The sequence below is a fragment of the Zea mays genome, chromosome 8, assembly GCF_902167145.1.
Source record: "Zea mays cultivar B73 chromosome 8, Zm-B73-REFERENCE-NAM-5.0, whole genome shotgun sequence".
In the NCBI taxonomy this organism is placed as follows: Eukaryota; Viridiplantae; Streptophyta; class Magnoliopsida; order Poales; family Poaceae; genus Zea; species Zea mays.
In genome coordinates, this window is record NC_050103.1 from 80443416 (window position 1) to 80455509 (window position 12094).

The window sequence follows — 12094 nt, forward strand, 5'->3', positions numbered from 1 at the left end:
GACGTCGCGCGTCCAGTCGCGCGATGTTCCATTTTAAATTCAGTTTGGATGACGTATGCCGTCGTGCGTTTCGTCACGCGACGCCTATCGCCTCTTTATAATTATTGCAAGTGTCTCGTTGCGCGCTCTGTCGCGCTTCGAGTCGTTTTATTTCTTAATTCAATTTAAATGCCGTGTCGCGCATCTTGCCGCGCAACCATTTCTTTTAATTTACCTTAGTCTGCTTATAATAATTAAATATGGAACCTGACTTTACCTTATGCTAACGCGATGGCTAAATTAATACCATTCTGTTTATACGAGTAGTTTAATTTATAACTGTGTAACGTGATCGCTTCTTGACCGTAGCCTCGACCGTTACTTTTTCTATCCCGCTTAGTCGTAGGTGTGAGCCCTGCGTCGAACGTCTGTTTATTTATTGCATTCTATTGTTTGGTGTACTATTCTTTTGTATTAAAACTTGTGGAATGTATGTTTGAAACTCGTATAGATAACGGTCAGTTGGCGGAGTCCGAAGGAGTTGTAGGTGAAGACCCTAAGCAGCAGCTGGTTGGTGAAGGCAAGTGTCCCTTGACTCATCTATGTCCTACTCATTCTTATAATTCACTCCCCGCATTTACACATTTTATACCTAAGGATTGACTAGCTTTTGTCTATCTTGTCCTTGTTTACCTACTTTGGTTGGGTTATTTTAGTTTAGCTTTATGCTAGTGCTTCACATTAATCAATGAACATGATGAGATTATCTATGATACGTTATTTTCCCTTTTGATTATGATGATGGTACTGTGACATTTAAGGGGGCTCGAGCTATTTCTCGAGTGCCTCTCCGTAAGGACTCGTTCGTTGGATGACCACCCGGGAAAACAACAACCATGAGGGTGGAGTGGGACGCCCTTAGCTGAGTAATTAGAGGAACTGAGGTGTAGTTCGCTTTGCCGTCGTGCCATCAATAGGGCTCGGTGTATGCGGCTCGCTCTGCCAAGGTTGGTTTGCCCCCTTGGGGAGGAGTGCGGTACATTTAGGAAACCTAACGGACGGCTACAGCCTCAGGGAATCTTTGTAAAGGCAACGTAGTGAGACCCTGCCTATTCACCTTGGTAGTGTTTAAGGGTTTGATTGGCCCGAGGCAAGAGGGAATCACGGCTTGTGGGTAAAGTGCGCAACCTCTGCAGAGTGTTATGAAACTGATATATCAGTCGTGGTCGCAGTTATGAGCGGCCAAGGGAGCTCCATTGATTAGAGATACTTGATCAGAGATGTATGGTTTACAGGTGGTGATGAGGATGATGATTTTGGTTATGATTATGGTACTGGTAAGTGGTATTCTGTCCGTTTGGAAAGGGTACATCGGGTTAATAACTTAGGTTAATTCTAAAACATGGCTTTCTACTAGTAAATAATAACCTGACCAACTAAAAGCAACTGCTTGGCTTAACTCCACATAAAGCTAGTCCACCACAGCCAAATAGGACATTTTGCTGAGTATATTGATGTGTACTCACCCTTGCTTTACACACCAAACCCCCCTAGGTTGTCCGCGTTGCAACCACTGCTCAGGTGAAGATGAAGTTGTGGAGGAGGACTTCCAGGAGTTCCAAGATTACGATGAGTTCTAGGCGTGGGTTAGCGGCAAACCCCCAGTCGACTGCCTGTGTAGGCCGTGTGTATCTATGTTTCTTTTCCACACTTTGATATTTGTTAAAGACTATGTGTATGTCTTGGACATCATGATGTAATTGACTAATATTCCCCTTTTATGTTATTATTTGAGCAATGTGTGATGATGTCCAGTTATGTAACTGTTGTGTACGTGAATTGCTGATCCTGGCACATACATGGTTTGCATTCGGTTTGCCTTCTAAAACCGGGTGTGACATAGGTAGTATCAAAGCCGTGCTGACTGTAGGACCGCTAACCTAGAATAGAATGGTCGTTCTAAGGATTGTGGACCCCTATTCCTACCTTGACTTTGGTATTCCTTCAAAAGTTGGTCATATCGACCAAACCTATGTTCTACTATATATTATACCTTGCTAAAAATCTTTTGTTTATTCTAATTCCTCATTTTATTTATGGTTTATTGCTTGCTGGTCATATTAGTTTTGTTCTCACTCTTATGCTTACGGTGTCTTTGTAGATGGCTCATCTTAGACACACTGCATGGAAGTCAGTCATCCCCTTCTTACCCTCTCGTCTCGCGGAGCGTCCACTTCGCCATTCGGTGGCTGGTCAGTCTAGTCACCTGGAGAGGCTGCACCACCGCCTGCATGAGGAGCAGGAGCGTCGACGACAGGAGCTGGAGCAGAAGGGCTCTTCTTTCTCGCTCCAGCAGGAGATAGAGTCTGTGAGGAGCTGCTTCCCCGTGCTCCCGCTAGAGGCGCCCCCTGCACCACCACTGAGCGCCCTAGCCGCTGGATTAGCTGTTGGAGGAGACCCAGACGGCGGAGGCGGCGACGACAGCTCGAGCCACGACACCGACCTTTCAGAGGAGCAAGAGTTGGAAGGATGGGTTGCTCGACCCATCACCCGTGACGCCGCTCGCAGGTGTCACTTCCATGACGCGCTCGACACCCTGCTATGCCAGGCACTCGATCGGCATACTTGGTCCATTGAGTATCGCTGTGTGGTCTTCCAGCACAATCGCGGGGTTTACTCGGACCGCTGGGAGGCGACCTGCTTGGTGCGCCGTCCGGAGAACAGTCTCCGGGGTGTGGAGATCTGCTCAGAGCACTATTCCATCTCTGAGCGGGACTCAGCTGAGGCGGCCATGCAAGATGCCACACGGTGTGCGCTTTCGCACTACTGCTCAGTGCTCGGCGGGGGTAGCCGATGGTCTCAACCTGAAGTATTACCCCCACCGGCCATCTGGCAGCACAGGAGGCGTGGTTGTCTCACCTGTTGGTGAGGACAATCCTAGGTTGAGCAGCACAGTCAACCTAGTCGCCGTGCTAAACACGGAGCTGGACCATGCGTTAGATGATCTGAGTAGGGCTCGTGCTGAGATCGCCCAGCTGTGGGCTGAGCGTGCGGAGCATCGTTACCTGGAGGATGGCTCCCCCACTCCCGTCGGGACTCAGCACCCGTACCGCTCACCTCATCGTGGACACCATGCTTATGGTAACCCCGACTGCAGGACCAAGATAAATTTAGAACAATAGATCTTCAGTGTCGTATCTTGTAATTAATGCAAATATAAATATAGAAGCTATAGTCTTATCATCAGTCTTTCTCTTAGTTAGTCTTAGTTAGACAGGGTAGTTGCTTATCCTGTGCTTTTATGTTTGTCATGATGAACTATGTTGGATTTGGATCTTTGCAATGACTGTCACCGGAGTGTGGGCATCCCATACACCTTGGTTTACCTATTAAAATGTTAATAAAATTAGTTATCTAGTTGGGAAGCCTTTTTATTCTACTTTCCTCTTTATCTGGGAAGCTGTGTTGGTCTGTGTTAGAGATCAGTGAAGATGCTCATCTGTTCAGTATTGTGGAAGGATTCTATACTCTTTTCTTATGCTGCAAGTTTGCAAGATCAGTTCTGATATGTGATTGCATTTTGCAGATGTCAGAAAACAGACGTAGAGGAGGAAGGCGTGCTCAGCACGAGCAGGCAGCCCCATAGGATGAGGCACCCCAGCAACAGCAGCTGCCACCCCCGCCCCCGATGACGATCGAGCAGATGTTCTAGATGCAGACTCAGGTAGTTCAAGCCATTTGTCAGACTCTGGCCGCCATTCAGCAGTAGCAGCAGCAGCCACCACCTCAGCCTCAGATGTCTCAGATGCTTAGAGACAAGCGTGCTGAATTCATGTGAGGTCATCCCCCTACGTTCGCACATTCTTCTGACCCCATGGATGCTGAAGATTGGCTGCACACTGTGGAGCGGGAGTTGCACACCGCTCAATGTGACAATAGGGAGAAAGTCCTGTATGGTCCCCGTCTGTTGAGAGGAGCAGCTCAATCTTGGTGGGAGTCTTACCTCGCCACCCATGCCAACCCCGACACTATTACCTGGGAGGAATTCAGAAACAATTTCCACCAGTACCATGTTCCTGCAGGTCTGATGACAGTAAAGAAGGAGGAGTTCCTGGCGCTCAAGCAAGGGCCCATGTCTGTCACTGAGTACCGAGACAAGTTTCTGCAGCTGTCTCCCTATGCTCCTGAGGATGTCAACACAGATACCAAGAGGCAGTATCGTTTCTTGAGAGGCTTGGTTGATCCTTTGCACTATCAGCTGATGAATCATACCTTCCCCACATTTCAGCACCTGATCGACAAAGCGATCATGACAGAGAAGAAGCGCAAGGAGATGGAGGATCGCAAGCGTAAGATCAGTGGACCCTAGCTTGGAAGCAGCAATTGCCCTTGTTTCTCAGGCAACCCACCTCAGCAGTTCAGGCAGAACCAGCGCCCACCTCAGCAGCAGCAGTTCCAAAGGCAGTATCCTTAGCATCAGCATCAGAATCGCCAGAACAATCAGTCAGGAGGAGGTCAGTTCCAGAGGCAGAATCAGCAGGCACCTCGTCTTCCCACCCCAGCAACCAACCAGAACAGTCAAGCAGCACCAGCTCAAGGTGGAAACAGAGCATGTTTCCATTGTGGAGAGCAAGGCCATTGGGTGATGCAATGTCCGAAGAAGGCAACCCAGCAGCAGTCAGGCCTCAGTGCCCCAGCAAAGCAGAATGTGCCCCAGCCTGGAGCGGGCAATTGCTCTCAGCCACGCTACAATCATGGGAGACTGAATCACTTGGAGACTGAAGCAGTTCAGGAAACACCCGGCATGACAGTAGGTATGTTTCCAGTCGACTCCCATATTGTAGAAGTGTTATTTGATACTGGAGCAAAACATTCATTTATTACTGCATCTTGGATAGAAGCACATAATCTTCCAATCACTGCCATGTCAACCCCCATCCAAATTGACTCAGCCGGTGGTAGAATTCGAGTCGATAGCATTTGCTTGAATGTAAGTGTGGAAATAAGGGGGATAGCGTTTCCCGCTAATCTCATAGTAATGGGTACTCAGGGAATAAATGTCATCCTATGGATGAACTGGCTAGATAAGTATCAGGCAGTTATCAGTTGTGATAAGAAGACAATCAAGTTAATGTCCCCACTAGGAGAGGAAGTGGTGACCGAGTTAATCTCACCTGAGCCAAGGAAAGGAAGTTGTCATCAGATGGCTATTGATAGCAAGGAGCCTGATTCACTCGAGATTATCAAGGTTGTGTCAGAATTTCTAGATGTGTTCCCGGAAGATTTACCAGGCATGCCACCAGAGCGAAAAGTTGAGTTTGCCATAGAGCTTCTTCCTGGCACCGCCCCCATTTCTAAAAGAGCCTACAGAGTATCTGGACCAGAGCTAGTTAAACTTAAGAAGCAGATCGATGAGCTGTCAGAGAAAGGTTATATAAGGCCAAGCACCTCGCCTTGGGCTGCCCCTGTCCTAATCGTGGAGAAGAAAGATGGCACTAGGAGGATGTGCATCGATTATCAAGCTCTAAATGAGGTCACAATCAAGAACAAGTACCCCTTGCCCAGAATAGAAGATTTGTTCGACCAGTTGAGAGGAGCTAGTGTGTTTTCAAAGATAGATCTGAGGTCAGGTTGTCATCAGCTCAGAATTCGACCCTCAGACATTCTGAAGACAACATTCATTACCAAGTATGGGTTGTATGAGTTCACTGTGATGTCCTTTGGTCTAACGAATGCACCAGCCTTCTTCATGAATCTGATGAATAGTGTATTCATGGATTATCTTGACAAGTTTGTGGTCGTATTTATTGACGATATTCTGATATATTCTCAAAGTGAAGAAGAGCATGTGAATCATTTGAGAATGGTTTTGCAGAGATTGCGAGAGCACCAGCTGTATGCAAAGCTGAGCATGTGTGAGTTCTGGATTGATGAAGTCCTGTTCTTGGGTCACATAATCAATAAAGAAGGATTGGCTATGGATCCGAAGAAAGTGGCAGACATTCTGAACTGGAAAGCGCCAACAGATGCCCGAGGAATCAAAAGCTTCATTGGAATGGCCGGATATTATCGGCGATTCATCGAAGGGTTCTCGAAAATTGCGAAACCGATGACAGCTTTGCTAGGCAACAAGGTTGAGTTCAAGTGGACCCAGAAATGCCAAGAAGCCTTTGAAGCGCTGAAAGAGAAGTTGACTACAGTGCCTGTCTTAGTCTTGCCCGATGTGCACAAGCCCTTCTCGGTGTATTGCGATGCTTGTTACACTGGTTTGGGATGCATGTTGATGCAAGAGGGAAGAGTTGTGGCTTACTCGTCCCGACAGCTGAAGGTTCATGAGCAGAATTACCCAATCCATGACCTAGAGTTGGCAGCTGTGGTTCACGCACTGAAGACATGGAGGCACTATCTGTATGGGCAGAAATGCGATGTTTACACAGACCACAAGAGTCTGAAGTACATATTCACTCAGTTAGAGCTAAACATGATGCAACGAAGATGGTTAGAGTTGATCAAAGACTATGAATTGGAGATTCATTACCATCTAGGAAAAGCCAACGTAGTGGCAGACGCTTTGAGCAGGAAAAGTCAGGTTAATATGATGGTCGCTCATTCGATGCCTTATGAGCTGGCCAAGGAGTTTGACAGGTTGAGCCTTGGATTTCTGAACAATATGCAAGGAGTGACAGTTGAGTTAGAACCCACTTTGGAGCGGGAAATCAAAGAAGCACAGAAGAATGATGAGAAGATCAGTGAAATCCGGCAGCTAATTCTGGAAGGAAGAGGTAAAGATTTTCGAGAAGATGTAGAAGGTGTGATATGGTTCAAAGACCATTTGTGTGTTCCCAATGTCCGGTCTATTCGGGAGTTGATCCTCAAGGAAGCTCATGAGTCAGCTTATTCTATACACCCCGGAAGTGAGAAGATGTATCAGGATCTGAAGAAGAAATTCTGGTGGTACAGAATGAAAGAGAGATCACAGAGCATGTGGTTATATGTGACAGTTGTCAAAGGATCAAGGCAGAGCATCAGAGGCCAGCTGGATTGTTGCAACCGTTGCGAATTCCTCAGTGGAAATGGGATGAAATCGGAATGGACTCCATAGTCGGATTGCCTCGCACTCGAGCCAGCTACAATTCCATTTGGGTAGTAGTGGATCGCTTAACCAAGTCAGCCCACTTCATAACTGTCAAGACAAACTACAGTAGTGCAGTATTGGCAGAGTTGTACATGTCCTGGATCGTTTGTCTTCATGGTGTACCAAAGAAGATAGTGTCAGACAGAGGAACGCAGTTCACCTCTCATTTTTGGCAGCAGCTGCATGAAGCCTTGGGTACACATCTGAATTTCAGTTCAGCTTACCATCTGCAGACAAACGGCCAGATTGAAAGAACTAATCAAATCCTCGAAGACATGTTGAGAGCTTGTGCGTTGCAGGATCAGTCCGGGTGGGACAAGAGATTACCTTATGCAGAATTCTCCTATAACAACAGCTACCAGGCCAGCTTGAAGATGTCACTATTTCAGGCACTTTATGGGAGAAGTTGTAGAACTCCGTTGCAATGGGATCAGCCTGGAGAAAAGCAAGTGTTCGGGCCAGACATTCTGCTCGAAGCTGAAGAGAACATCAAGATGGTTCGAGAGAACCTAAAGATAGCGCAGTCAAGGTAGGAAAGCTATGTAGACACAAGAAGGAGAGAGCTGAGTTTCGAAGTCGGGGACTTCGTCTATTTGGAAGTGTCACCGATCAGAGGAGTCAGAAGATTCGAAGTCAAAGGCAAGCTAGCACCCCGCTATGTTGGTCCGTACCAGATTCTCGCAAGGCATGGAGAAGTGGCCTATCAGCTCAGTTTGCCAGAAGGTTTGTCTGCAGTGCATGATGTCTTTCACGTGTCTTAATTGAAGAAGTGTTTGCGTGTGCTAGAAGAGCAGTTGCCAGTGGAAGGACTGGAGGTCCAAGAGGAATTGACCTACATAAAGAAGCCAGTGCAGATTCTTGAGACTGCAAACATAGTCACCCAGAGGAAGACAATCAGAATGTGCAAGGTCAAATGGAGTCACCACTCTAAGGAAGAAGGAACTTGGGAGCGTGAAGATGATCTGATGGCCCAGTACGCTGAACTCTTTGCTGGCCAACCTTGAATCTCGAGGGCGAGATTCTTTTAAGGGGGATAGGTTTGTAATGCCCTGAATTTGGGGGTAGAATTTTTTCTTCTTTTTACTAACCAAATTCGGGCGTTACTCTCTTTTCTTTTCCCATTTCGCTCCTTCTTCCCAATTTCAAAGCAATATAGCGACTGGTGTCCATATCATGTGTAAACAAAACCTAAGTGTCAAGAGTGTTGCATCATGCCGAATCATATTTCCTTGTTTGATTTCATGCTTAATCACGTGTGTTGCTTAGTTTCGTTTTGGCTTTTTGCTTCACGAATTGATTTTCCGATCTGTGGTTGTGCGTGCCATGGGGTTTTGACCCGCGGTGCGGCCCAGCCTGGCCCAGCCCATCTCGGCCCGTGCCCCCCTGGCGCCCATGCCCTCCCCATGCGCGCGCCCCTCCCCTGGTCTCTTTCTCTCATTTGATTTCTCCCGCGCAACAACCATCCTCTCTCTCCCACCTCTCTCTCTCCCCGTGGTGCCCTAGGTCTTGGAGACGGTGATCGCTGGAGTTTGGATCCCTGAGGTGAGCTCCCCTCCCTCTCCCTCTCTCTCTCTCTCCCTTCCCCTCCCCCTCCCCTTCTTCCTCCCTCGTGCGGCCTCTCTGCGTGCGCCCCTGGCGGCCCCCGCGCGGCCTCCCCACGCGGTGCCCCTGCGCGCCCCCTCGGCGGCTCCCCGCGGCCCCTCCTGGCGGCGCCCTTGCGCGCCCCTACATGCCCTCCCTAGCGGCTCCCTGGCGCCCTCCCCAGCAGCCCCTACGCGCCCTCCCTGGTGCCCCCCCGCGTGGCCCCCTAAGCGGCCCCCGCGGCCCTCCCCAGCGGCTCCCCGTGGTGCCCCCGCGCGGCCCCCGTAGCCCTACCCAGCAGCTCCCCGCGGCGGCCCTGTGCGGCGCCCTGCGTGGCCCCCTGCGCGCGCCCCTCGGCGGCGGCCCCGACAGCCCATCGCGCGCGCCCCCACGTGGCCTGGCGGCTCGCCCGGCGGCTCGCCCGGCCTCGCGCCCGCCCGCACGGTCTCGCGCCCCTGCGCGCCCCCACGTGGCCCGGTGGCTCGCCCCACTCGTCCGTGTCCAGTGGCCCCGCACCCCGACAGCCCCTACGCGTGCCTCGGCGTGGCCTAGCGTGCTCCCGGCGCGCAGCCCCAGCGCGTGGCGATCAAACCTCGGTTTAATTAGTTTTAAATTTAGTTTAATGAACGTGTTGTGTCGCGCGCTTCGTCGCACGACGAATTTGTTTAATTTCAAATTCTATTAATGTACTGTGTCGCGCGCTTCACCGCGCAACGATCCATTTTATTTCAGGTTGCTTAATGTATGACGTCGCGCGTCCAGTCGCGCGACGTTCCATTTTAAATTCAGTTTGGATGACGTATGTCGTCGTGCGTTTCATCGCGCGACGCCTACCGTCTCTTTATAATTATTCCAAGTGTCTCGTTGCGTGCTCTGTCCCGCGACGAGTCGTTTTATTTCTTAATTCAATTTAAATGTCGTGTCGCGCATCTTGCCGCACAACCATTTCTTTTTAATTTACCTTAGTCTGCTTATAATAATTAAATATGGAACCTGACTTTACCTTATGCTAAACGTGATGGCTAAACTAATACCATTCTGTTTACACAAGTAGTTTAATTTATAATTGTGTAACGTGATCGCTTCTCGACCGTAGCCTCGACCGCTACTTTTTCTTTCCCGCTTAGTCGTAGGTGTGAGCCCTGCGTCGAACGTCTGTTTATTTATTACATTCTATTGTTTGGTGTACTGTTCTTTTGTATTAAAACTTGTGGAATGTATGTTTGAAACTCGTATAGATAACGGTCAGTTGGCGAAGTCCGAAGGAGTTGCAGGTGAAGACCCTGAGCAGCAGCTGGTTGGTGAAGGCAAGTGTCCCTTGACCCATCTATGTCCTACTCATTCTTATAATTCACTCCCCGCATTTACACAGTTTATACCTAAGGATTGACTAGCTTTTGCCTATCTTGTCCTTGTTTACCTACTTTGGTTAGGTTATTTCAGTTTAGCTTTATGCTAGTGCTTCACATTAATCAATGAACATGATGAGATTATCTATGATATGCTGTTTTTCCTTTTGATTATGATGATGGTACTACGACATTTAAGGGGGCTCGAGCTGTTTCTCGAGTGCCTCTCCGTAAGGACTGGTTCGTTGGATGACCGCCCGGGAAAACAGTGCAACCATGAGGGTGGAGTGGGACGCCCTTAGCTGAGTAATTAGAGGAACTGAGGTGTAGTTCACTTTGCCATCATGCCGTCAATTGGGCTTGGTGTATGCGGCTCGCTCTGCCAAGGTTGGTTTGCCCCTTGAGGAGGAGTGCGGTACATTTTGGAAACCTAACAGGCGGCTATAGCCTCAGGGAATCTTTGTAAAGGCTACGTAGTGAGACCCTGCCTATTCACCTTGGTAGTGTTTAAGGGTTTGATCGGCCCAAGGCAAGAGGGAATCACGGCTTGTGGGTAATGTGCTCAACCTCTGCAGAGTGTTATGAAACTGATATATCAGCCGTGCTCGCGGTTATGAGCGGCCAAGGGAGCTCCATTGATTAGAGATACTTGATCAGAGATGTATGGTTTACAGATGGTTATGAGGATGATGATTTTGGTTATGATTATGGTACTGGTAAGTGGTATTCTTTCCATTTGGAAAGGGTACATCAGGTTAATAACTTGGGTTAATTCTATAACATGGCTTTCTACTAGTAAATAATAACCTGACCAACTAAAAGCAACTGCTTGGCTTAACTCCACATAAAGCTAGTCCACCACAGCCAAACAAGACATTTTGCTGAGTATGTTGATGTGTACTCACCCTTGCTTTACACACCAAACCCCCCCAGGTTGTCTACGTTGCAACCACTGCTCAGGTGAAGATGAAGTCGTAGAGGAGGTCTTCCAGGAGTTCCAAGATTACGATGAGTTCTAGGCGTGGGTTAGCGGCAAACCCCCAGTCGGCTGCCTGTGTAGGCCGTGTGTATCTACGTTTCTTTTCCGCACTTTGATTATTTGTTAAAGACTATGTGGATGTCTTGGACATCATGATGTAATCGACTAATATTCCCCTTTTATGTTATTATTTGAGCACTGTGTGATGATGTCCAGTTATGTAACTGCTGTGTACGTGAATTGCTGATCCTGGCACGTACATGGTTCGCATTCGGTTTGCCTTCTAAAACCGGGTGTGCTAGAGGGCTGCTATAGGAGTGGGATGGCAGGGAAGATCTAGCAGGATAGCATGCCATAGAGGACAGCCTCGCATCCGAGGATCTGGGGAGCATGCTGGAGTCCATCAAAGTGGAGAGGGCCAAATATTCACTGATGTGCTTTCAGTTCCCTGTTGGACGTATCCACAGTCAGCTGAAGCAGAGGACTCAGGCAAATGGTCATGTTGGTGCCACCATAGCCGTCTACTCAGCTGCCATCCTGTTGTACTTGACTGCCAAGGTTCTGGAGCTGGCTGGGAATGCTAGCAAGGATCTGAAGGTGAAGCGTATCACCCCTCGCCATTTGCAGCTAGCCATTCGTGGAGACAAGGAGCTGGACACCCTCATGAAGGGCACCATCGCAGGCGGAGGTGTCATACCGCACATTCACAAGTCCCTAATCAACAAGTCATCCAAGGAGTGAAGACTAGGGGATGTGCATCTTTAGTTTAAACTGGACTTTTATGCGCTTCTGGGCAAGTCCTTGTTGTCCTGTAGGTTTTAGTTGAGCTGTCAGGTTGGAGCTCCTCTATGTAACGCTTGCCTGGTACTGCTTTATCAGTTACTTGGTTATTGTGTTTGTGTTGAGTTGTTAACTTCAGGGGTGCAAACCTGGTTTGGCTCATTTGAAATGCTTTAGCTTCACCGCTAAAAGAGCCGACACTTTTTAGAGGAAGGGATGGATACCCATAGGCCACCACACTTCGACGGCACTAACTTCCCATATTATAGTGCTAGAATGGCTTGTTACCTA

General features: G+C 48.6%; 1 protein-coding gene across 1 annotated transcript; it reads left to right on the forward strand.

Moving 5' to 3' along the window:
* Window positions 1-11386: 11386 nt before the first annotated feature.
* On the forward strand, window positions 11387-11764 carry LOC103635441 (probable histone H2A). Its single transcript, XM_008657898.2, has one exon. It carries the CDS (start codon window positions 11414-11416, stop codon window positions 11762-11764), a length of 351 nt encoding a protein of 116 aa, XP_008656120.1. The 5' UTR covers window positions 11387-11413.
* Window positions 11765-12094: the final 330 nt, after the last annotated feature.